The 24,803-nt window shown below is 40.6% G+C and overlaps 1 protein-coding gene across 1 annotated transcript in view; it reads left to right on the top strand.

Annotated features, from left to right (window-relative positions):
- Positions 1 to 24,803, top strand: part of rgl2 (ral guanine nucleotide dissociation stimulator-like 2) — a 46,918-nt gene that overhangs the window by 15,969 nt on the left and 6,146 nt on the right. The window contains exons 3-15 of the mRNA XM_034697845.1: positions 4,391 to 4,438; positions 4,855 to 4,935; positions 5,046 to 5,212; positions 7,358 to 7,414; positions 10,229 to 10,425; positions 12,612 to 12,721; positions 13,597 to 13,812; positions 15,047 to 15,150; positions 16,750 to 16,834; positions 22,798 to 22,857; positions 23,916 to 24,002; positions 24,113 to 24,145; positions 24,560 to 24,681. Coding sequence (XP_034553736.1) covers positions 4,391 to 4,438; positions 4,855 to 4,935; positions 5,046 to 5,212; positions 7,358 to 7,414; positions 10,229 to 10,425; positions 12,612 to 12,721; positions 13,597 to 13,812; positions 15,047 to 15,150; positions 16,750 to 16,834; positions 22,798 to 22,857; positions 23,916 to 24,002; positions 24,113 to 24,145; positions 24,560 to 24,681 — 1,367 coding nt within the window. The remainder of the gene's footprint in view (positions 1 to 4,390; positions 4,439 to 4,854; positions 4,936 to 5,045; positions 5,213 to 7,357; positions 7,415 to 10,228; positions 10,426 to 12,611; positions 12,722 to 13,596; positions 13,813 to 15,046; positions 15,151 to 16,749; positions 16,835 to 22,797; positions 22,858 to 23,915; positions 24,003 to 24,112; positions 24,146 to 24,559; positions 24,682 to 24,803) is intronic.

Genomic DNA, 24,803 nt, shown 5'->3' with positions numbered 1-24,803 from the left:
TCCAGGAAGCTCAGGGATCGCTACCTGTCTGGACTTGCAGAGGTAAAGGTAATTCGTGTGACCATTTTTTCCCCCTTTTTTGTGTGAGTGTTTGTGTGTTCTTTGGTGGATTTCGTGGGAAAAGATAGACTCACAGGCAGATTTATGTAGCAGATAGCAGCTAGAATAACAGGTTTGAAACACAGACTTAATACTACTCAGTGAGCAGGATCCTTTCTGAATGTGAAGACCACCTGGTTGCAGCTCTGACCTACGATCACATCAAGCTAAGGTAATTTGAGAGAGGCGAATAAAGGCTATGCATATTACAACTAATTACACCATAGGGTGAAAAGGGGTGATAGCTGTACTCGGGCACTTCTGCTGTCAGCATGAATAAGATTCTTGGTTCATATGTGGTCTTAGAATTTGCATAAGAGAAAGCCCACAAGTCAGTACATGTAGAATAAAAGAAACAGGTCACTGGATCTGTGTTTTCCAAAGCTAACTGACCGCTTGAAGAGTTTCTACAATGTTCCTGGTGTATTCTTTTGGAGTAAGTTTCCATAATGTTGCACATACAGACCAGAAATGTTGACGCATCACTAGTACAAAGCATCCAGAATCGTCTGGAGAGTTTGCCAGACGGCTGTAATGACTTCACAGTGTTTTACTCATGCATTATGTATTGTGGAAAAAGTCACAGTTGCAAAAGAGTCAGGGTCAGGAGATGGGTAACGTGATTGTGTTCAAAGTAAAATGCTAAATCTAGCATCTAAATGTAAACAAAAGGGCAGCCCCAGGCACCACAATCCACAACAGGAGATAGATACAATAGTGTTCGTCTTAATAGTTCACAGCACTAGCCAGCAGCTAGGTCTAAATAAATAGCGATGCGTATTTAATGAGACGCCTACGTCAGATTAGAGGCACCTTTGTTAACCCCAAATCTGCAGGTTTAATTATGACCGTACAAAATGCATCAAATTAAAAACATGTTTATGACAGCATGTTGAAAGAGACTCAACATCATGCTGAAGTTAAAGCAGCACTACTTCATAACTTATCTTGCATCAATGCTTTAAGTTTCAAGAGTTCATGTATAAATTGACTGATGCATTTTTCACATTAGACGTTATCACACAACGAGGAGCTATCGGCACATTCATGTTGAACCTGTATGTTTTGTTTTAGCTGGTCCAGGTGGAGCGTGTTTAAACTACTTTATTTGCCTTATTACCCGTTTACTAGCTACCTACTAAACACATAAACACGTTGACATGAAATATTGATTTGAAGATGATTTTATTGATTTAAAAATGATTGGTTAAAACAGAACATTTCAATATGCGGCAGCCAAGCTGCAACATTAACCTACTTCTTTGTCATAGCCATAGACTATAAATAATGGACGTAGTATCTGTGACGCCACCCATCTGTTCCTGAGCACTGTTTTGGAGCCAATCGTCGGCGGGAGCCATATTGGAAATGCTGAACTCACCAAAAGAGTGTGATGTAAAGAGGCAGGGTTTGAGCCTCCTAGCAAACAGCAATGTGTTCCTGCCTGTCAATCAAGTCAGTCATGTACTTATTTGGGAAAAAACTCATAAAATGTTATTGCTGCAAAGATCGTCTTTTTTGAATTGGTGTGTTTGTGGTTTCTGGTGTTTCTGCAGCCAGCCTCAAGCGGACGCTCAATGAATTGCAGTTTATAACACATCCGCATGGGCTTCATATTTTGAGACCGCAGGTTGCCGCTTGGTCATAACTCACATAAAACAGAACATTTCCATTGAAAGGGAAGTCAGACAAGCTGAACTGGGCTTTTGCAGGAATATTTATGCAGACACTTTCTGTCCTTTTTGCCACAGTGTCAACAGGCCGAGGTGAAACGTGCGAGGCTCCTTTCTGCAGTTTGATTCCACGTGACATATATCTTAAGGTTGTCCCTTTGGTGTTGCTTTTGCATATGAAAATGTATCACTTCTGTTATGAGTTATTGGCCAATCAGAATCAAGTATTTAACACAGCCAGGGAATAGATTCAGTTATGTGGGTTTGTTCAATGGTTCCCAAACTTTGGGTCCAGCTCCTACAAATGGTCACAAGATAAATCTGTTTCTATATTTATATTTATATCTTCTATTAGTGGGAATTGCTCATAACAGATACACAAAAGATGATAACAGACCTTTCCGCACTGCTTTTAATAGCGACTGTTAGCATATTTAGTTGGAGCCATGGCTGTTTAATCCTTGACAAGATGTGTTTTCTAAGCCTGTGAAGCCTGTGCATATTTTAATGTACACTCTCAATCCCTACAGTGTTCAGATAATTGCAGCATGATAAAAATTGACGATATACACCTTAAATTTTAGTGATGAAGAAGTATCAGGTACCTCAAACTGAACTTAACTGAAGCACTTGAGTAAATGTATTCACTTTCAATCCCTGGTCTTCACTGACACATTTTAAATGTGTCATCCATCTCTCTGCTCTGTGGCTGTTTTGACAGTATTAAAATGTCTCTTCGGTCTGTTGCTGCATATCACACTTCTTCTCTCTAATAAAGTGCTGTGACTCATCTGCTGTGTGTAGCATGAATTGGCTGCAGAGTCCAGCTAAGAGCCGTGTGTGTCAATATGTAGCTGTTATTGAGACTAGGCAGAAATGCTGTCAGGGCTGGTTCTTATATACACGGATTATACTTGGCTGCAGGCAGATTAATGTTTTCAGGGATGAAGGAAGGGTTCAGTTGAACAACATTAGTGCTGGGCTGTTGAAGGTATGAGTGAATGATGTTCCTTAGGATCCATTTTTTATGTAATTTTGTGTTTTTACTGGAGTTTGGATGTTTGTGATGACATTTCCACCAGAGGTCTAAACCTCCTGAAGACATCTGAAACTACTGGTGAAGACTTTTATTGCTGTGCATTATTTAAAATCAAGATAACCAACATATGAATGTGTGTTTAGTCAATGTTTGATATCATTTTGGATGTTTAGTTTTTCCCTTTATTGATAGGACAGCTGTAGATAGAAAGGAAATATGGGGACTAGAGTGGGGGAAGGCATGCAGCAAATGGTTGCGCTGGGGAATTGAACTGGCAACCTCTGCATCAAGGACTATAGCCTCTGTATGTGGGGCACTTAGACCGTTAGGCCACCAGCACCTCATGTTTATTGGACTTTAGCGTCATCTTTTGCATTCAGATTCTCCACAGTCTCAAAATAAGTTTATTTTCATTTATCCTGTGCAAGCAAAATATCTTTAGGACCTAGTTGCCCCTTTATCATACAGATGAATTCTTCATCATCGGTTACATTTCAGTGAATGTGTCCATCTTTCAGGTGAAGATCAGGCTATGATGCATGGAAACTAGGGATGCACCGAAATGAAAATTCTTGGCCGAAACCGAAACCCGAAAATGAGGAAACCAAGGCCAAAAACCGAAACACTGAAAGAAATTATTATGCCAATTATTAGTAGTGAGTAGGCCATGCATTTTCTGTTTGTGTTGCACAGGCATGTTCTAGGCCATTTATTAGCAGACACTTGAAGCTAGTGTGTATAGCAGTTTGAACACACTGGGTTAAAAGAGCTCAAAGTTATAGATAGAAATGTCAAAAATGTTACAACTGTCCCCGGTCTCCCCTACCATTGCATTTATGGCAATGGAAACAAGTCAAGGCTGTGGGTAAAGGATGTCAAATTGGTTTGCTGAGTGTGGCTAAAGTTAGCAGAGCAAGCACCACCAGCCTTTAGTCCTTGTTGCACAGGAACGTTCACATGCCTGTGCCGGTTAGAGGTCACTGGTTGAGTCGTCATAGGACAGTTTAACCAGTCACAGCCTACATACTATTTCACCTCCATTTCCCATATGGAAATCCATCTGTCATCTGTGCTTGTTTACATCTGAGTAGTAGAGTGTTACAGCTTCATGGCAGCAGCCTTTTACTACAGCTACAGTCTCAGGTAATGGAGTGTGGCTGCGCTACTGTTATGACACAACATGTTACCTGTTTTTCAGGCCTTTAAGAATGAAAATAGTAAGTAGTAGTTGTTTGATGAATCGACTTGTAATTCTGGTGTCAATCAGAGAGGATGATACGGTTTAATCTTTGGGTGCATATGAAGAGCAACATCAAGTGAAATCCTAATGTATTTTTGTACTCCCTCAGTAATTTACTGAGTGAACTGGAAATAGACAATCTGTGGTTGAAGTGCATATGCAGTCTATAATTTCTGTCAGGATTTGTTTGCCTTTATATTAAGCGACCACAGACCAATAAAACACACCGCCTCAGACTATACACCCAATGAGTATTCAAGGTTGTTTTTTTAAATCAGGGTATAAAGTTGAGCTCATTTGTTCTAATGCTTTCTTTTTTTTATGTTCTCTCTCCTGCAGGCAGAGCCCTCCCCAATGAAGACCACCTGGTACTGTCCTCTGGATCTGGTAGGTCCAGCTGTGATGAGTATATAGTAGGATGGATGGGATAATGTGCCTGTGTGTCAGTTCCAGTTTAAAATAGAGAAACTGTGTCAGGGACTTTCCCCCAGGCTAAAGCTGTCCTTCAGTGCTTCATGGAGCAGGAGTTCAAAGCAGCTGATTGTATGCTTCATTCTTACACATTCATGGATACTGAGTGTCTCTAGAAAGACAGATTGTATCTTACATGAAAGTGTTAAATACGCAAGTTTGATGAGTTCAGTTAAAGGGCATGATTACATTTCGAGCTTGGATTCTGCTTTGCTTTTAAAACTTTTCTTTTGGCTAAAAAATAACTTTATTTCCCACAACATGATGCATGTTTCATCCAAAGTTCATGGATAGTTTCATTGTGATCTGAAATTGGTCTCTTTGCGGTTCAGTCCACTGTAGTGGAGGAAGAGGAGGATGGAGTGATCTACACAGTCGTCAAACAGCCGCCTGGTGCACTCAATAATCCAGTGGTAAGTCATGTTTGGTCGACTCCACACATTAGAAAAGTTCTCTAATATAAAGAAATACTAACTCCCTTTCTTGTGTCTCTCTGACTCATTTCCATCATGTCTATGTCCAGTCATCGGTTACTCGCTCCCAGTGTGTGAAAGCAGGAACAGAGGAAAAGCTTGTGCTCCACCTCCTCCATTCATTTTCTATGGGAGACTCCTCCTTCATCACCATCTTCCTCTCTACATATCGATCATTCACGTCCACGCAGAGAGTGCTGGACATCCTCACTGACAGGTAGGAGGGCGTTTGTGTTGTGGAGAATGTCTGTAGTTATTATCTGGTAAGGTAACACTTAACACTGTGACCACTGATAGGTGAAGTGAATATCATTGATTATCTTGTGACAATGGCACCGATCAGTGGGTAGGATATATTAGGCAGCAAGTGGACATTTTGTCCCTTGTGTGTTTAGCAGGATAAATGGTAAAGGGTGAGGATCCATCGACTTTGACGGCTAGATAACTGGGTCAGTCTGCAGCTCCTGTGGGGTGTTCCCGGCCTGCAGTGGTCAGTATCTACCAAAAGTGGTTCAAAGAAGGACAGACAGTGAACCAGTGACAGGGGTCTAGGCTTGATGTGTCTGAGGAGTGAGGGCTGTACTGTGTGGTCCAATCCAACAGAAGAGGTGTCAGAACACACAGTGTAACTCAATTTGTGTATGTAGCGCTGCGTAGCTGCAGGCTTACTCCTGTCCACCACCAAACTTCTACAAAGGCCTGCGAGCATCAGAACTGAGCCTGAAGCAATGGAAGAAGGTTGCAGAGAGGACAGTGTTGACTCGGCCTCAAAATTCCCCAGATCTCAATCCAATTGAGCTGAGGAGCCAAGTCCAATACATGGAGACCCAACTTCATAACATAAAGGATCTTTGTGCAAGATACCCCAACACATCTTCAGAGGTCTAATGGAGTCCATGTCTCATCTGATGTGAGGAGAGGGGCTACACAGTATTAGGCATGTGGTCATGGTGTTTTGCTGATCGGTGTTTTTTCCAGTGAGGATTCAAACACATTAAGAAGAGATGGTTAACAGTCTGTGAGTTAGCAGTTTAAGATGCACTGCGAGCAAAGAAGCTGTCAATGTCCCGTCTGTCTGGGTTTGTTCTGTGTGGAGTAATAAAATGTCAGGCTGAGATTAAACACAAGACAAGGAAAAGTGAATAAACACTGCTCTTGTTTAACCAGAGGAGCAAAAAACAAATCCACTGCCATGCTAGCAGCTCTGTGGGTCTGTACTTTTGTAAGGCAGGGACTTAAGTAATGACAACATGCTTGCTCAACTTCAGCAATGACAACATCAACATCTTGTTCTCATACTCAGTAAGTTCACTGATCGCTTCTGCTGTTTGAGTCAGAAAAGAGTCCCGAGTGTCTAAATTCTGGTAGATTTACACCTTTTATTGACAAATCACTAAAGTCCCAGATTGTCTACAGAATGTCTATGCACAAATTATGCTGATCTAATGGTTCATATTGAAATAATTAAACTCTGACAAGCAGATGTGACGAGATAAAGTCAGAGAACTACCAAAATATCAATCTGAATCTGAGTATTTGTCTAATTTCTGGTCAAAATATCTTATTGCTATCAATATCAGTCACATTTAACCCACAAAGGCCAGATAGAACATCTTATTTAAAAGAACTACAGGAAAAAAATAGGCCTGATATTTAAGTAAAAGTATCTGCCAGGGCAATGAGTAAGATTTTTATTTCAACAACCTTCAGTAACATTTTCTTGTTGCACTGGCAGCTCGTTTTTACTCAATCCAGGACTTATTTTTTGCTTGTAATATCTTGACATAAGAAGTCTGGACTTACATTGACATTAAGGAGATTTTTGATGGTAAGATCTTTGCTGTGAAACAGGTATTTTTTTTAAGGCCACACTGGCAGCTGACTTCTGGAACTGTTACATTGGAGTCTAAAAATGGTTCCTCAGTTCACTCTGAAAGCCTAATTTCCATTTCCACATGATAGCAAGTGTTTGTTTTTCATTGCAAGTTGTCTTCAAAGTGAGTCTTAATTAAACAGCTATTTCAAGATGATAGTTCAACCTAACTTAGTGTCACTCTGTGAAGCAGGAAGCACCTGTGTGTCTATTTAAGATAACAGGAGCTCTGCACTGTTTGCTTTTTCAAACAAAGCTGCTTGTGAAGTCTCTTGGTTGTGTTATTAAGCCTTATTGAATTATGGAGGCTTTTTCTGAAACACCTGTTTGAAAAGTTTCTCAGGAGAGTCCGTTCAGATCTTTAATCACTGCAACTACACATTAGTTAAAAAGCATCTTGAGAAAAAGCAGCCAAACTCAGATATTTGAGGCTGGTTTGAGTGTCTGTCTTTTTTTCTGTGTTATTAACTTCAGCTCTTTTGTCAACAGATTAGAGAACCCACCTGGGGAGAACGAGAGGAGCCAGACGAGACAATCTTTCAACAAGTGAGTTTTTGGAAATGCAACCCGTGACACTTTGAGCATGGCATGCTGTGTCTCTGTCTACTCAAACTTAAATGTGGAGCTATGCGCCGTACCTATATTCTCTAAAACAAGACAGTTTAACAAGCGAACGAATGCAAACGACTTAAGGGCTAAAAAAAGAAGAACAGGGAAATTCAACGGTCCAAGACGGCCTATTTATTTTACATAATTATGTACAGGGTTTGGAGATAAATATGGCTGTAAAACTTGTTTTTTATAACTCATTAGTTGTGAAGATATAAAAAGTTAGGTTGCGTAATTATGGGCATGGTTGACTTGACTGACAGGCGGGCACACTGTAGCTGTTAGTGAGGAAACTAAAAGCCCGCCTCAACTCCAACTCTTTGCCTGTTGTTAGGTCGACTGAGGCTGTTTCCGAAATCGCCTACTATACTAGCAGTATGTACTGATTTATCAAACATTCAGTATGTAGTAAGTAGTATGTGAACAAGAGCAAAATCTGCAGTAAGCCAAAACTCCCCGGATGTGTACTGATTTGGGAAAATATCTCAGCATGCATCGGACCAGTCTGCCTCGCGTACTGTTTCCCATAATGCACTGCACTCGTTCTGCTTTTTCTTTTTCCTTATTTTTTGACGGGAGGAAATACGTTTTTGGGTGCTGTGAAAGTTATCAAATTACATATGAACTACTTCCTATCCTTTTAAATCATAAATGGATGCTAAATAAGCATTTTATTTATCGGCTTTGCCGTTGTTTACTTCCGCTTTCCGAAACCGGAAATTCAGCGACGTCTGGCTCAGCATGCTGCATGACAGATCGAACAGAACAGTCATACTACATACTAAGTTCAAACGCAGTGTGTAGTAGGCAATACCTACTGCCTACTACATTAGTAAGTAGTATGTAGCAGGCCATTTCGGAAACAGCCTGAGAGTTAGGTGAGAGTCAGCATTTCCAATATGGCGACTTCTGATGATAGGGCTCAAAACTCTGCTTCAGAAACCAATGGGTGACATCCAGGGCGTAAAATTAACTTTTTACCTCATCTGCCATTGGCTAGTGACCTCCAAAAATGTACGGGCCAAAAATATTTTTCACCAACCAAATAAAAAAATCATGCCTTATTTGATTTAAAACAGTAACAGCCTTGTCAATTTTCAAGTTTTCTTTGAAACTTTGTATAGTGACATTACTCTGTTTAGCTGTCTGTTCCTCTTCTTGATCATCTCCTGCCTCTTTATTTATCCTTTTGTTTGTGGTGGCTTCACACCGGGAATGTGTCGCCACATATTCCTCAAAACGCTCTTCCCGCTGTGCTTCTTCAAGCAAAGGAAATGAATAGAATTCCAGTAGCTGACATCACGTTGTTCCCAACATACCAAATCACAACACAAGTACAGCGTGCCGCAAGGGTCAAAATAGTCTGACGGTTGGCAGAAATGGGCGAAAGTATAAAAACAAAACCTTACATGCAATACAACATTTTCCATCGGCCACTAGCGGGTGTGTTTTTGTTTTACATGCCAAACTAATTTTTTACCCGCCATTGGCGCTTGGTGGGTGTTAACTTTACGCCCTGGTGATATCCATAGACTGTATAAGTAATGGACGTAGTATCCGTGAAGTCAACCAACTGTTTCTGAAGCGCTGTTTTGAAGCCAATCGTCGGCGGGAGCCATACTGGAAATGCTGAACTCAACCAAAGGTAAAGAGGCGGGGTTTGAGCCTCCTAGCCAACAGCTATGTGTTCCCGACTTGCAGTCAAGCCAGTCATGTCCTTAAATGGGCAAAACTCATTATCTTAATATCTTCTGAACCGTCGCGTTAGAAAAAAATTTACCCCCCTTACAGTGTGTGCCTATAGAGAAATTATCTACACAGAGCTGAGCCATTTTTTTAACCAGGCTGTAAACATGTTTATTAATGCTGCAAAGATCATCTTGTTTGAATGGGTGTATGTGGTTTCCAGTGTTTCTTCAGCCAGCCTCAAGTGGACGCTCGATGAACTGCAGTTTATAACACTTCCGCAGGGGCTTCATATTTTGAGACCAGACTACATCCATGTTTTATACAGTCAGTGAGTTTTTAAGTCCACAGCTGTTCTCACAGCAAAGTGGTTGTGTTATAAGAATTAGAAAGCTAACCGATTAAATAGTTCCTCCAATGACATCTTAGTAACGAGCACATACATGTATGTGTTGTTACTTTTCATATCCTGATGTCATCTGTCAGTTTAATCCCACGCTCTAGTTTCCTGAAGAGGTCCTTGGTGCCTTTGACGCAGGCTTACTTGATGTTTTGTGAAGCTTTTCATAGCAAACACGCGAACATTCATCCTCTGTTAACAGAAAACACTCTTCATCCTTTGCTTCCATGAAATGATAGACTCCTCTAAGCTGCTTTTCTTGGCTAAACCCCCTGAGAACGTGGTTTCTTGGCAACTTTTGAGATGGGTCAGGAAATATCAATATATTCAATCAATTCCAATCTGCGACGGCTTGTTTATCTGCTTCCTGCAACCTGCAACAGCTCAAGGTTTAAAGCACAAACATATGCAGGTCCCACTATCACATCTCCTTTTTTGGCATGCAGCAAAATCTAATGATTGGTGTGAAGATGGTCCTTTGAACTTGTACGGCATAATTTGGTTCGAGATGACCTTATAGCCGCACAGAGCGCTGTGAAGAACCGTTCTGTTTGGAGGTCAAGAAAAAAGATTAGCTCATGAAGTGATGGAATACTCAGCTAGTGTGGACAAAGAAGAGGTAGAGTCATGTCATTCCTTAACATTTCTGTCCTGGTTTTCTGCAGAGCGGTGTGTACAGTGTTCAGGACGTGGCTCTCTGAATATCCTGAGGACTTTAAGAGTCTGGCGGAGCCCTCTCGCCTGCTGCGCCTGGCTCCCCTCTTTCCCCAGGACTCCTCATCTGCAGCCGACCTCCGTGCTCGGCTCCTGAGGATAGCAGAGCAGCTCAGCGAGCGAGCCCTGCTCCCTGGCGCCCATAAAGGTTTGTATTGAACAGGGATTTAAATCGCAGGGTTTATTAGGTTATTTTTGTATAAATCAGCTTTCACTCCCGGTATTAATCCAAATCTGGGGCAGCACACCATGAGCTGTTTGCTGCCTCTGTGCTTGGAAAATTGGAACTACTCAGCTTTAGAGGTTTATTTTAAACCAGTTTCTAGTTTTCTCCATTACCCATGAGCACGTTTAAGGATGGTTTATGACTAAATACTTGCAGAGCTAATGGCATTTACACCAGCAACAGCTAACGAGCAAATTAAAGCATGCTTACCAATAAACGATGATTGTAATTATGGTAAACATGTACCTAATATACATGAGCATTTTAGCATTGTTATAGCATGCTTTAATTTCCAATTTAGCTTAAAGAGTGACTGTCTTTGTATCGTCAGACTGTATAAACATGTTCACAGTCTGAGTGGCATCACCCATTGGTGTCTGAAGAGAGGTTTTGAAGGCAAACGATGGCGATCACTAGTGTAGTGGCTTGCTTTCGCCAGTCGAAACAGAAAACCAATAAGCCACTGAGGCCACTTTTCAGGGACTCACTGAGTTGACACGTGTCCTCTTTAGCAGGATGAATGAATGACGCTCTGGTCCACACTCTGTGCGCTGACATCAAACGGTTAATTTACATCGATTCACAATAAAAGCTCTGCCGATCAATCTGCACTTACATCCAGTATGAACTTGCAGAATAACAGGCTCGAACCTATTGTACACGAAGACGCTGACGAAGACGACGACGGTCAAAAACTGTAAGCTAACCCGGTAGGCAGCTCACCTACCACTAATTGGGTCTTCTTCAATTTATGCCTTCTGCACCCTACTTGACAACACCCACCACCTAGTGTGTACACAAGTAAGGGCAACAACAATATCAAACATTCCACACAACACTGATACAAATATGGCTGTAACAACTATATTGGAAATGCTGGCTCAACCATAGACTGTATAAATAATGGATGTAGTAGCCGTGACATCACCCATCTGTTCCTGAGCGCTGTTTTGAGGCCAATTGGCGGCGGCAGCAATATTGCTGCTGTCGAGCGATTGTGAGGTAAAGAGGCGGGCTTTGAGCCTCCTAACCAACAGCTGCAGTGTTCCCGCCTGTCAATCAAGTCAGCTGTGTCTCTCATTGGAAGACTCGTAATCTCAATGTCTTCGAAATTGCCACGTTAGAACAAAAATTCACCCCCCTCACAGTGTGTGCCGATGGAGACATGAGCTATCCAGACTACATTCGTCTTTTGTACCAGGCTGTAAACATGTTTATTTCTGCTGCAAAGATCGTCTTCTTTGAATTGGTGTGTATGTGGTTTCTGGTACTTCCGGAGCCAGCCTCAAGCAGATCCTCAATGAACTGCAGTTTTCAGCATTTCCGCATTGGCTTCATATTTTGAGACTGGAGGGTTGCCGCTTGGGCTCAACCCAGTATTTTGTCAAACTAGCATAAAGCAAAGAGGCTGGTCTGAGGCGTGTCTTTAGCCCCCTCGCAAACTGCCACAATGAGCCTGATTGTCGGTCAAATCATGACCCTAATTTTGCAAAACTTAATACCTTCAGTATAGATTAGTAGTTATCCTCCTTCCGCACAGGGAATATGAATAAAGAAATCAGCTGTTCAGAAAGAAAAAAAGAAAGAATATTTTTGTACCAGGCTGTAAATTCATGCTATAAAAGTCAGCATTTTAATTAGGGTGTTAATGGGGTCTCCCAGGCTTTTGAAACCAGCCTCAAGTGAACACTTAAGAAATTGCAGTCTTCAGCACTTCCGCATTGGCTTCATTTTTTTATCACCCAAGTTTGCCACTTGAGCAAAGCTTCAGTTTCAATAGCACAGAACCCTTATCTTGATTTCTCTTATCCCCTAATCTCAGATCATGAATGACACATCTTATTATCTGGAGATAACAGACTCAGTCGTTTTCTTATTAAATGGGATCCAATTTCCTTGTGTTTCCTGTGATGACTAAACAACTGTTATCTCAAAAAAGCCATCAGCCTCTGATGCGTAATTTTACCCTGCACACAGTTCAATAGCTTTTAGGATCGTCTAGTTCCTGTAACTGACGGACTGCAAAGACATATAGCGCCTATAAACAAAGGCGTGTCTTATGTTTTGAATCCACAGTTGTATTGAGCAGCTTCTCTCTCTCTTTGCAGATCAGACCGGTTTCACCAGCTCGCCTCCTAACGCCTCCAAGTTTGAACCCACCAGCATCCTGGGCTTCCCTGCAGCGCTCATCGCCGAGCAGCTCACCAAAATAGAGACAGTGAGTTATTGCTAAGGCCAGACTCTGTGTGTGTGTGTGCCAGTGGCATGATGCAAACTCTTGAACAATGATGCAGATAGTTTACAGTATTATGAACTTAGTGTACTACTGTTTGGTATTATCTGACATTTGCACAGTGTGTGTGTGTGTGTGTGTGTGTGTGTGCATGCAACAGAAGGTTCCTCTTATGATGACTCTAAAGATTAAGCCTGACACAGTCTCCTTTCTATCATCTAAGCCTGATCTTTGTTTACATTCAGTGCTGGCTGATGATGAACTTTGACGACCTTATATTCTCAAAGATGAACATTTCAATTTGAGTTACTGCTGAAACACACGATCCAACTATCTTTCTCTACTTTAAGTTTGGGAATTACTGTGCATGGTATGAATTTCCCTCTATCCTGAATGTCCCCATGTGTGCCATCTCAAAACTGCAAACTTAAATGTGTTTACTGGGGAAGAAAGTGCCCTAAGTATGAAGTAGGGGAGGAATCACGTGATATTCAAAATCATTTACAAGTGAAAATAGAAAAAGCTTTGAGTGCTTTGTTGTGAAACTCCAAACTAATCAGGTAAACTTTAAGGTTAACTTTTGCATTTAACAGATGTCTGTATTTTGAACGACTTTTGTTTGTTAATCAAAATATAAAATATTCAAATAAGTTTATTTGAATTCCTGTTTGTCAAACTGAGAAAGAAAATGGGAAAAGATCACTGGGGGTCATTATTCATGGAGGGAGCTGTATGTATTACCTTAGAACTCATTCAAAAAAAGTACAGCCTAAGCTAACTCAAACTCTCACAACACAAAACTGTGATTCAGACATTTTTTTAGGCCAAAGTTTAAAGATCTTTTCTCTGTCTCCTATCAGGAACTGTTTGTCCGTCTGGTCCCGTACCACTGCCTGGGCTCTCTGTGGTCTCAGAGGGACAAAAAAGGGAGGGAAGATGTGTGTTGGTCCGTCCGGGCCACCGTACGTCAATTCAACAAATTGGCTAAAGCAGTTTTAGCATCCTGCCTTTGGCCCACAAAGCTGCGAAGCCAGCAGAGAGCCCGACTGCTGGAGAAATGGATCGGCGTAGCAGAGGTTGGTGTGCAGTAACCATACATCAAAGCTCTAAAAATGAGAATTTTATGTTAGTTTTATAGGCGAGAGTTGAAACAAATGGGGTAAATCTGCAAAGGAAATTACTAACAGTATGTCAGCTGGGTATTCAAGCCTTCCAAAATCCTTAGCTGTGCCTTTCCCAACAATAAACTCCCTTTAATCCCCTAACCATAATCCTATTCTCAGCTCTGACTCTGCACATACCGACAGAAATTCACAGTTTGCCTGGTTTCCGCTGTGACTGTTCTGGTAATTTCACTTTAATCCATAGCTGAGAGCAAATCTTAGAAATGAAGACTAGATTTATGGTTCTTTCTAGAGAGAGCAGCAGTGAATACAAAATGAAATGGAGCTCTCTTTCTTTAAGTGAAGTTGATGGTTAACTACCTTTGAAATGTAGCCGTAATAAGCAGCAGATTCTGTGCTGAAAGCAGACAGTTCCAGCACACCTCTACACAACAAGGTAGAGAATGTACTGCACAAACAGTGTGTACCCACGATGTGCTGAGTCATAAAATGTGATGTATGACCTCAGAGCACACAGTAAAGATTTGAATCTGCTGCAAACAGCAGTATTATTCAGGAGGAATGAGGATTAACGGAGCTCTGTAGCTGTGTTTTGGTAATTATGCACAGCATAAGTTTCTTTTAAAATATTAAAGACCTCACAGCATCAAAAGGATCTGCTCTAACAGACACACACACACACACACACACACTGACACCCGCACCCACATAAACAAACACATAAACATCCTGTCCTGGGTTGCTATGGTCACATGAGCAGTTGAATTCTTTGCCAAGTCTCTTTATCCGTGAATAAAACACAGCTTCTCCCCACTTTTCCCTGTATGAGATCTGCATGTATCACCACACAAACGCTCTGACACACACACACACACACACACACACACCCTCAATCCTCTCTGGCAGAGTGAGGCATCACTGGTTTCCTGCCAAAGTGACATCCTGAGCTCTTTCCAGGTTTCTTTTGGGACAAGCCTCTTTAGGAGTATACATTATTCAGCATTTAAGGCCGACACTGTAACTGAATACGAGCCAGACGCACACCCACAGGTGTTCTCAGTTACAGTGTGGTTTCATGTGTGTGTGTCTGGGTGTCTGTGTGTGTGTGTGTGTGTGTGTGTGTGTGTGTGTGTATGTGTATGCGCATTCAAATGAGTGAATTCATCTGTGTGTGTCCTTTCAACAGGAGTGCCGAGCCAGGAAGAACTTCTCTTCGCTGTATGCCATCGTGTCGGCCCTGCAGAGTAACCCCATCCACCGGCTCAGGAGGACATGGCAGGAAACTGACAGGTCTGCAGCTCAACAATGCTCAGTTTGAAATAGAAGTGAAGACAGTTTAAAGGTGCTGCGTGTAGGATTTAGAAGCATGGAGCAGAACAGACTCGGTGGAAATTGAACACAGTATTCAGCAGTATGTTGAAATCTCCTGAATAAAAAAAAGTAGTTTTGCTTTTGCTGACTTAGAATGAGACTTCTATATCTACATAAGGAGTGTGTCCTTGCAAAATTGCACAGAACAGACAAACTAGTTACAAATGCATTATTGTATTCAGTGAGTGAAAGACTAATGCATTGGTTGGAAGATGAAGAAGAAGAGAGAGGTTGTTGTGCGCTGAAGAATTTGTATTAATAGATGCTTTTGATGGTAATAACTCCACAGATGAAGGATCACACTTATCAGCCATCACAGGAGCTTCTTGTCCTGTCATTTTTTTGTATTGAATATTTCCTTTCTAACTGATTCCATAAAGATGTGTTAGAAATAAATAAGGCAACATGACAAGATAATAAACAAAATATAGAAACAAACAGTTAAAATGAAAAGAAGTGTAAGGTTATGCAGAACTTCACAATGGGAAATGCAGTTCTGAACTACATAGTTTGTGCTCTAGTTCAGTAGGTGTTGTATTATTAGAATGATTGCAGACTTATAAGACCCTCTGCTGGTGACTAAAGAATTGCAGCAGCACCTCAGGTCTCTAGCTTGTACCAGAGAGGCTTGAAGCCGAAGGAAACAAGGACGTCTGTTGTCAAAATAAACTCTCCTTTAAATGCGTCATATGTTAAAGTCATCTGACATGTTCTGGGTATAAGAATGTGAATGTCTGCAGAGAGACGGGTCTTATGGATGCAGAGATTTCAAGACAGAGGTCATTTAAAACTATGCTGGATCTTTAATATTAATGTCAGCAGGATGAAAACTTGTGATTCTTACTGCTTTTTTAACCATAAATGCTATTGAAAGACTTAATAAAAATTAACTATAAAATACTTTGATATTACAAGAGACACTTTCTTTTTCTTGTCTAACTTTCTGTTTAATCATTTAGTAAAATCTGCACCGTAAAAGTAGCATTAATCATGTGTTTTTTAATTTAATCATTAAAAATCAGACTAATCAGATACATTATTAAGATAAAATTTGACTGATCATGTGTCAGGTTTAATTTGATGTGTAACCCATCAGATTAACTGTAGATGGTAAATAACCTGTAAAACATAAACCATAAACATGGTGTGTGGTTAGGACCAGGAAGATATTACTTTGTGGCCTCAAACAGAGTTATGGGAAGTTGCTGTCACCCTCAGGACTCTTTATTTATTTTGAACCTAGCAACCTTGTTCATAAATCTGAAGTGGTCATCAGAAAGAAGCAGAAGTAAAAAAAAAAAATCTTTCCACAAAGAAAAACAAGGAAAAGCTACCTCAGCAGAAAAATCCCCACCACAAGCCAGCCAGCCGAGCCACTTTGAGTCACATATTGCCGGTTCATGCTTATGCATTTGCATATTGTTTCAAATAATCTTCCAACATTTCATTATGTTTACATTTAAATATGACCATTTACTGTGAAGTGTGAACTAACTCTCTGTTTGTGTCCCCTCTCAGGGAGGCAATGAAGAGATACGAGGAGCTGTCTGAGATATTCTCAGACAAGGACAATTATGCACAAAGCAGAGAGCTACTGAAGGAGGTACGTTTCAAGGAAATTCAATGTGCTGCACGTTTTTAAAATAGTCCAGGTCAAAAAACAGGAAACACGGCTCTGAATGATGTCATTATTTACATGACACAGTTCAAACAGAGCCGGTTCAGTGAGAAACCTGATCTGTGTTTATGGGACACAGAGGCTGGTTTTTGAGTGGGTCACACGCTTTGAACTGTTTGCTTCTTTGAGCTATAGATTCAAATCTAGACGATGTGTTTCAGATATCTTTTCATATGACGACAGACGTGTTGGTTAATGATAAAAATAACACGTTTCTTGTGTTGAACAGTCGCCACTTTGACATCTGCAGTTTTGGTATTTGAGTGATATTTCAGCAGCTGCTCTGATAAACTGATGAACTTGTTACAAGGCTATTTTTACTCAAGGCTGTGTTGTGCTTGGCTGCTTTTTACCGCTTATCTTTGTACTGCACGGCTAAAAAAAAACATCACACATACTTTTCTTGGTTACTTTAACCCTGTCACGTCACACAAATGAAGTCTGCACCTGAGTATATTACAGGAAGAGAAACACTGCAGCGCTTGATCTCAAACATCGCTACCTCTGCTTTTACTCTTAACTTAATGAAATCACAGCTTTGGGCTTGAGTTCAGAAATCAGCATTTTACATGTTAGCTCATCAGTTTAGACAAGAATATCATAAACTCTCCCTTTGCGATATCCTTGACTGTGCTAACAGGATTAGCATGAATCAGAAAGCTGTTAAAGAAGACTAACCGTCTGCAGCTGTGTGAGGCTGTACTTATGATTGTTGAGCAAAACTATCATCGCCCTCTCTCTCTTATTCTCCTCTATCCCTCTTTCCAACCCCAACCCTGTCGAGGCAGATGGCTGTCTAACATGAGTCTGGTTCTGCTCATGGTTTCTGCCTGTTAAAGGAAGTTTTTCCTCACCACTGTAACTAGCTAAATACTGCGAGATGCAATGCTCATGGTGGATTAAGATGAGATAAGACTGAGTCTTATCCTTGTCTTGGTCTAGGGTCTCTGTTAATAATTTAACATAGAGTGGTCTAGACCTGCTTGAGATAATGTTTGTTGTGATTTGGCTAGAATGCTCACAATTGCATAAAATCAAATGTTTCTAGTATCTCCTCTGAATGTATTTTAGTCTTTCCAGTGTATTACTGGTTTGCAAGCATGTTCAAGTTTGTGAATTACAACAATGTTCAGCTGAGGTTGAGGAGAATGTGTTTTTTGCAATTCGCCCAGTGGGACAGCAATTCACTTTGCATTAAAGAACAAGTGCTAACACCTTTGGCATGAAGCAGGTTTGTGCAAGAAGTGTTGTAGTGACCATGTCGTAAAAAAAAACCCTTAAAGAATAATCAAAATATCAAACTCAAACTTTAACTAAACATAATAAAAGGGTCACTGATACACCGTGGGGATGTATTGTACGCAGGCAAAGGAAAGTCCAATGTCCATGCAAAATATCAGCGTCTCTTATCGTTTATTTTGAGGACAAGCAAGCAAACAAAGGAACAAAGAAAAATCACGGCTCTTGCTGCCTCTCTTGCGCTGGTTAAAAAAAAAACATAGGCCCACCCAGATGCATGCTGTCCTTCTGCTACCAACCTACCTAGATAACCTCAGGTGGCCACAGTCCTTAATCACCAAACAAACACAAGAAATACTGAATATACAAAAATCTAAATATACAAGCAAAAATATGTATCCCAAAAATCTAACTTAAATTAACTTTAAAAAAATCTAACTTTAGATAAATCAAACAACTAATACTACTTAATCATTCAGCTAAATACACAATTAAATACAACAAATAAACAAATAGCTCCTAGTATTTAAAGTCTACAGTCACACTATCAGCTAGTACACTATTTTGACACCATCATGTTTGCTGGGTTCAACTTACAGCTGAGCTTGATGGAAATTTGGTCATTGAACAAATCAGGGCTCTTGAAAAGTCAGTGGATGACCAGAGTTTTTATCTCCTTCTCATCCTCGTAGATTCATGTCTTTACCAGATTTCATGGTAATTCATCTTAACTTTTCTCATACATTTATCTTAAAACCACAAATGTTAACCTCGTGTTAGTCTTGGATGAGAAGACTGTCCCTCACCAAAATCACAAGGATAACTCTCTTTGTACTCTCTGATCCAAATCTATCCAAGACTGTTGAAGATATTTCAGTCTGGGGGTGACAAACATTGTTTTATCCCTAAAGCCACACAGCGGCCGATAAACAAAACAGTGACCATGCTGACAGCAAACAAACTGCACAATGCGGTCTATTAAGCCTCAGACTGCAGCTCTGGAAAACATGACTCTTATGCACTTTGACTGATATCTCACGAGCATCATAATTTGAACACCAGCAGTCGACATTTATTAATGCATCTGTCAAGTGCCACTACTGGACCACATTTGTTAAATCCTATCTGCACAGGCTCGTCGAGCCGCATCCTCCGCAGCTGAGAACACTGTTTAGTGGTAGAGATTTATGACTGCTTTTAAGACCAGAAACCAGTCTAATCTGGTTGAGCACAACTGCCCTTATTCTGTCAACACTTTCCCTTCAGTGTGAAACACCCATCTGAAGACATACATTATATTTAGTTTGTGTCAGGGAGCTGAGGAAGTTGGCAGGATTAGCTGTGTTTTGATTTGCTGTTATGGTGCAGTGCAGACATCAATACCTTTGCATTGGTGTGTGATTTTACCCATGATACCCCCAAAGGAATTCATCCAAACATTTGCTTTCATTTTGAAAGCTTCACTCGGAGCTTTGATTTCAGAAAAACACCCTCGCCTTCTGTTGCCCTTTGATTTCTTTCAGCACGGTTACAGACTCACCTTCATCTCTCTGCTTGTCTAAAAACGACTGCGACTAGCAGACGGAGAGTGAGATGAATGATTCACAATAATAAAAGACCCACTAAAAAGTTTTGGGAAATAAATTATTCACAACTGTGAATACTGAAGCGTTTGACAGAGTAACACTTTAATACAATGCCTGATTATTACAGGATATGTCTCCTGTGCTGATGTAGAGGAGTCATAACGGATCACTTGGCTGAGTGGAGTCAATTAGGGATGCTCTGAAGCGACTAACTTCATAGTCATTTAAATTTGGACTACTAGTTGAAAGGTTAAAGATTCAGAAAACATTCAAAATGGAGTTTAGTTTATTTAAAGCTGCTGTTGGTAGGAATGGTGTAACCAACTTTACTTTTTTTCTGCTGGGTTAGGAGAAAAGGTCATAATACCAGTCGGTACTCATCTGTCAGTGAAGTTATTTGAGACTATGGTGAAATCTCTGTGTTTTCCAATGCCTTTGTATCAAGCAATGTTATTATTCCCCTCGTTCCCATTATCACGGACCAATCAGAGCTACTCCCCAACCCTCTGTCCTGATTGGTTGAGTGGCGGCCCCACTACGTCACCCTGATTGGCTGGGAAGCCACTACTTCCTCATAGAACGCGCACAATGATCTTTTGTGGGTGGGGTTACGACAGGAGTGAGGGGAGGTATATTGTTGACATTCGAAATCTCTCTCAGAATTGCAGCCTGTTGCACCAGCTGTGTGTAAGTTCAAACGTAGCCTAGTTTGAACGTAACTTCTCATTTAGGATGGAGTTTACACTCTACTAACATTTTGTGTGTTGCACCAGCTGAGATGGTTCCAACGTGAGCCTAAGTTGCAACTTAATTCTTACACTTGGGTCCTAGTAGGTGTAAAGTCCTCCGTGGAGTATATCGGCTGCCATGGCGCGTCGTTTTGAAAAGTGGGATGATGAGGAGATACAGAGGGTCCTCTCAGCTATATGACATCTGCAACGCGATACCCGCGAGAGATTAAATCCTTTGGAAAAATATGATGACCAAGATTTGCCCTCCTATGATTAACATATGTTGTAGTTGATAATTTTACCACTCGATGTCACTTTTATTATGCACACCGTAGATTAAGGATTTAGACTGTAGTTATCATTACTTTAGTTTGATTCAGCCGTTGGTCAGTTCTGAGAATATTAGGCACGAAAGATAACAATGCATCAAAATTGGTGCTTTCCTCTGATTGGCTGCTGAAAGTGTAAACGTCATATCTGCGACAATGTTTTGGTTAGTTTGGACGTTACTGTCTACTAGTTAAGATGAACCTTACGTCTCCGTGGTGAAACCAAACAACGACACAACTTAAGTTACAAACTAACTAGTTTCAATGTTTGGTTTAGTGTGGACTTTACACTCTAACTTAGGACTCAACTTAAGCACAGCTGGTGCAACAGGCTGCAGCAGCGTTTGGTGAGTTTGGCTACCATTAGCAGAGCTAGCATCACCAGCCTTTGACTCTCATTGCAGGTTAACGTCCACATGCCTGTGCTGGTTATGCATTGATCCAGCTGAGTGCTTAGATGCCAGTTTAACGAAACACAGGCACAAACAACTTGATCTCCATTTTGTAGATCTGACAAACTACGCTGCAAGATGCCATCTGTCACCTGTGCCTGTTTACATCCTGGTATAGAGCATTATGGCATTATGGCAGCAGCCGTTAAATGGAGCCACAGTTATGTTAGTAATAACATACAACCATAATTTTGGGCCTACCATAATAAGAATATAAATATTTGATCTAACTGACTAGCGAGGGTGAAGACATTTAATTGTTTAGTCGTCTAAACACATATCACTAGTGTCAACCTCTCAACGTTGTTATTAAAAGTAACATAAATGTGAAGGTTCATGAAAATTGACTGATGCTCATATCAGTTTTCATGCTAGTAAAAGGTCTAATCTGGGTTAATGTATACATGATCACATATATGATCTTTTACAATTTATTCTTCCCTTATTGCATATGTTCTGTCACCATGAGTATCTGATGTTAGATTTAAAAAGCCCATCTGGAGCTTACCTTGACAAACCAGGTTAAAATCCTTCATGTCACAAATTCAAGGGAGAAATTAAATATGAGTTTGTTAATCAAACCTCTGAGCACAAACAGCTGATGAACCGGCTTCAAATATCTGAAAATCAAAGCTTGCATACAAAAACATCTTCATAGAGACATTGTTCTGTAGCCTTTCGTCGCTTTGTTATTGGGCAGTCAGTGGAGCTGTGCAGCTGACATTAAACACTGTAATCCTATCAGCAGCTTTAAATTCATCCAAAAAATCTGATGAAAGATACTCAACTCTGAAACCACTGACCTTATGTCACTGCTGGAAAACCGAACCCTTGTTGCTGGAGTGAATTAGAGTGTGTTGTGCCTTATGTGATATCTTGTTTATTCAGAGCTGTTTTATAACTATGTGAGGTCTAAATAGTGGCCTGCCAAGGGGCTAAATTAGATTCAGGCTAACTCTGGTACAATTCATCAAATGGCAACACATTGTGTTATTATTTAATATTGTATTAATGTTGTGAGATTAAATTAAATTAAATAAACAAACACAATATGGGTAATAAATTGGAAACAGGTTATGAATCCAGTTATGGATCAACATTGGAATTCATTTGGACTTTTGATGCAGTGATGTGTTTACAGCTTGTTTCCAATGCCCCCAAGTGGCCAATCAAATATTGTTTTGTAGGCTTTTTAATCCCTATATACTTTACATCCTAGTAAATCTACTGTGTATTGGGATTTGGTCATTAAGGAGTTAATTAAAGACATGTTTACTGGCCAAATAGAAACATAATTAGTTAAACTTTGTTATTTAAGGTCCATTATATCAGCTGTTCTGGATGTTTGAGTCACATTTCATGACTTTTCTCAGCATATGGACGGACTTGTTGGGATTAAAGTGACGTTTTTAAGTCCACACGTGTCAAACGTTGCCAAATACGTAAGAGGATCATGGGATATGACTCAGAGTTTAAATAAAAATGTTGAATGGACAAATCACGTTGATTTCCAACATATCTATAACCTCAGATTTTTCTTTTGTCTTGCAGGAGGGCACGGCCAAGTTTGCCAACCTTGACAACAGGCTCAACAACAAACACGTAAACAGGGTAAGCTTAATGAAAATAAAATTGTTTGAGGTTTAGCTTGAAGGGAAGCAGGCTTGTTTGTGGAATTTCACTCGGTTGCTGATTCAGCTCAGGGTCAATGAACTTTCTCGACAGCACTCTGAAAAACCAAAGGCTTGTTGTTGTACGAGTCAGAACTCCGGCGTGTGAATGCCTAATACTGTGTGAAGTAGAATAACTTTAAACATCTGAAATTTATCCTCAAAAGTGTATGAAATCATTCGGGGTCACTGAGACATTTCAGAATGTCTGAGTCACAGAGGAGTAACTTAAAATGATTTCACCATTTGTCGCTGAGGCAAAAACCTTAGATCTCCGAGCAGATCAAATGGAACAAATTTCACTAAGTTAACATCCAAAGTCTGGCATGCATACCAATCATTTTCGCCTGAAGGGTTGAACACCCCCGCAGGCCTTAATGGGAGACCTTGGCAAGTTAAGGAATGATGTAAGACCCTGCAAAAGTGTCATTACTGTTGTAAAAGTTAGGGGACAAAATGTGGAGTCTGTTCTCTGGAGGAGGATCTGTGCTTAAACATGCATTGAATTTGTGTATCCAAAGGCTCTCTATGTCTTTGTAGTTAATCTTGTATTATAAATCTTGTTGTATACGCAGTCTTATCTTTCATGTTTAAGTTCAGGATGTCAAAAACATGTGATTAAGATAGATTTCTACGAGTGTAATAATAGATTTTAACTGAAAGCACTTGAAAATACACTTTTCCTTCAACATGCCTCATTCAAACACTGATACCAGTGTCAGTTTTGCTAAGCAGGGGGTGTTTCAGTGGTTTGATGCGGGGTTGTAAGGGGGCTCGACTGGCATGCAGCAGTGAAGAAGAACAGAGGGCTGTCGTGTGTGTGTGTATGTGTGTGTGTGTGATGTGCTGAATCCTGAGCCATGGTTTGAAAAATAGCTGCAGGCGGCTGCTCTGAAATCCCTCTCTGTGTGGGCTCTTTTACGATGTGAAAAGAAACCTCTGGGGAACGGATGAAACACTGTCTTCTCTTTTTTTTTCTCCCTCTTTTTTTTGACACAGTCGAATGCCCAGGGCACCGTGCCCTACCTGGGAATCTTCCTCACAGACCTCACCATGCTGGACACGGCGGTCAAAAACAGGCTGGATGTAAGTTCCTCTCATGTCTATCAAGGGGGAAAGCCGGTCATAACCCTGAGAGTCGTTCAGTATATTACATTTATCAAACTGACTTTCACAACCTGTCACTTGCTTTGCAGAACGGCTACATCAACTTTGACAAGAGGAGAAGGGTGAGTGCTTTTAAAGTGAATCCATTATCTCTAATAATGCTTACACATCAACATGAAGCTGCATTTATCTGATGCTCTGACGCCAGGACTTTGCTGCAGTTCTTATACTGATAAAACAAGTTTTAAGGTGTGCATGAGGAAGATTTGATGCACACCTATGACCCAGGAATGATTCAGTTAGAGAGAACACCTGAGAACGAAAAAAGGAGAAGAGATAGGTGGGGTAATTTCTGAGATAAGAGCCTATTAGAGCGAGCAGAGGTAACGTAATACCTGAGGGAGGAAGTGATTAAGAGAGGGGGCTCTGCGAGAAGCACGGTGATGTGAATAAAAGAAGAGTATTACTAGATCAGTCAACACGGGGGCTTTTTGTATGTTATGAAACTTACTGATGAGACGCCTCTTTGTTAACAGGAATTTGAGGTTTTAGCTCAAATCCGGCTCCTACAGTCTTCCTGCAAAAACTGTGTTTTCACCGCTGACGAGGCCTTCACACAGTGGTATCAGAGCGTACCCACGCTCACAGAGGAGGAGAGGTAAATATCACTGAGTGTGTCGAATGCATTCAATATAGAAACGTATTTTATTTTCCTTTTTATTGAGAATTGACAGATTTATTAGACGAGTTCAACCTCAGTTTCAGAGGGGATCCAATTCA

Source organism: Notolabrus celidotus, chromosome 12, assembly GCF_009762535.1.
Source record: "Notolabrus celidotus isolate fNotCel1 chromosome 12, fNotCel1.pri, whole genome shotgun sequence".
In the NCBI taxonomy this organism is placed as follows: domain Eukaryota; kingdom Metazoa; phylum Chordata; class Actinopteri; order Labriformes; family Labridae; genus Notolabrus; species Notolabrus celidotus.
This window is presented reverse-complemented; position numbering and strand designations above follow the sequence as displayed.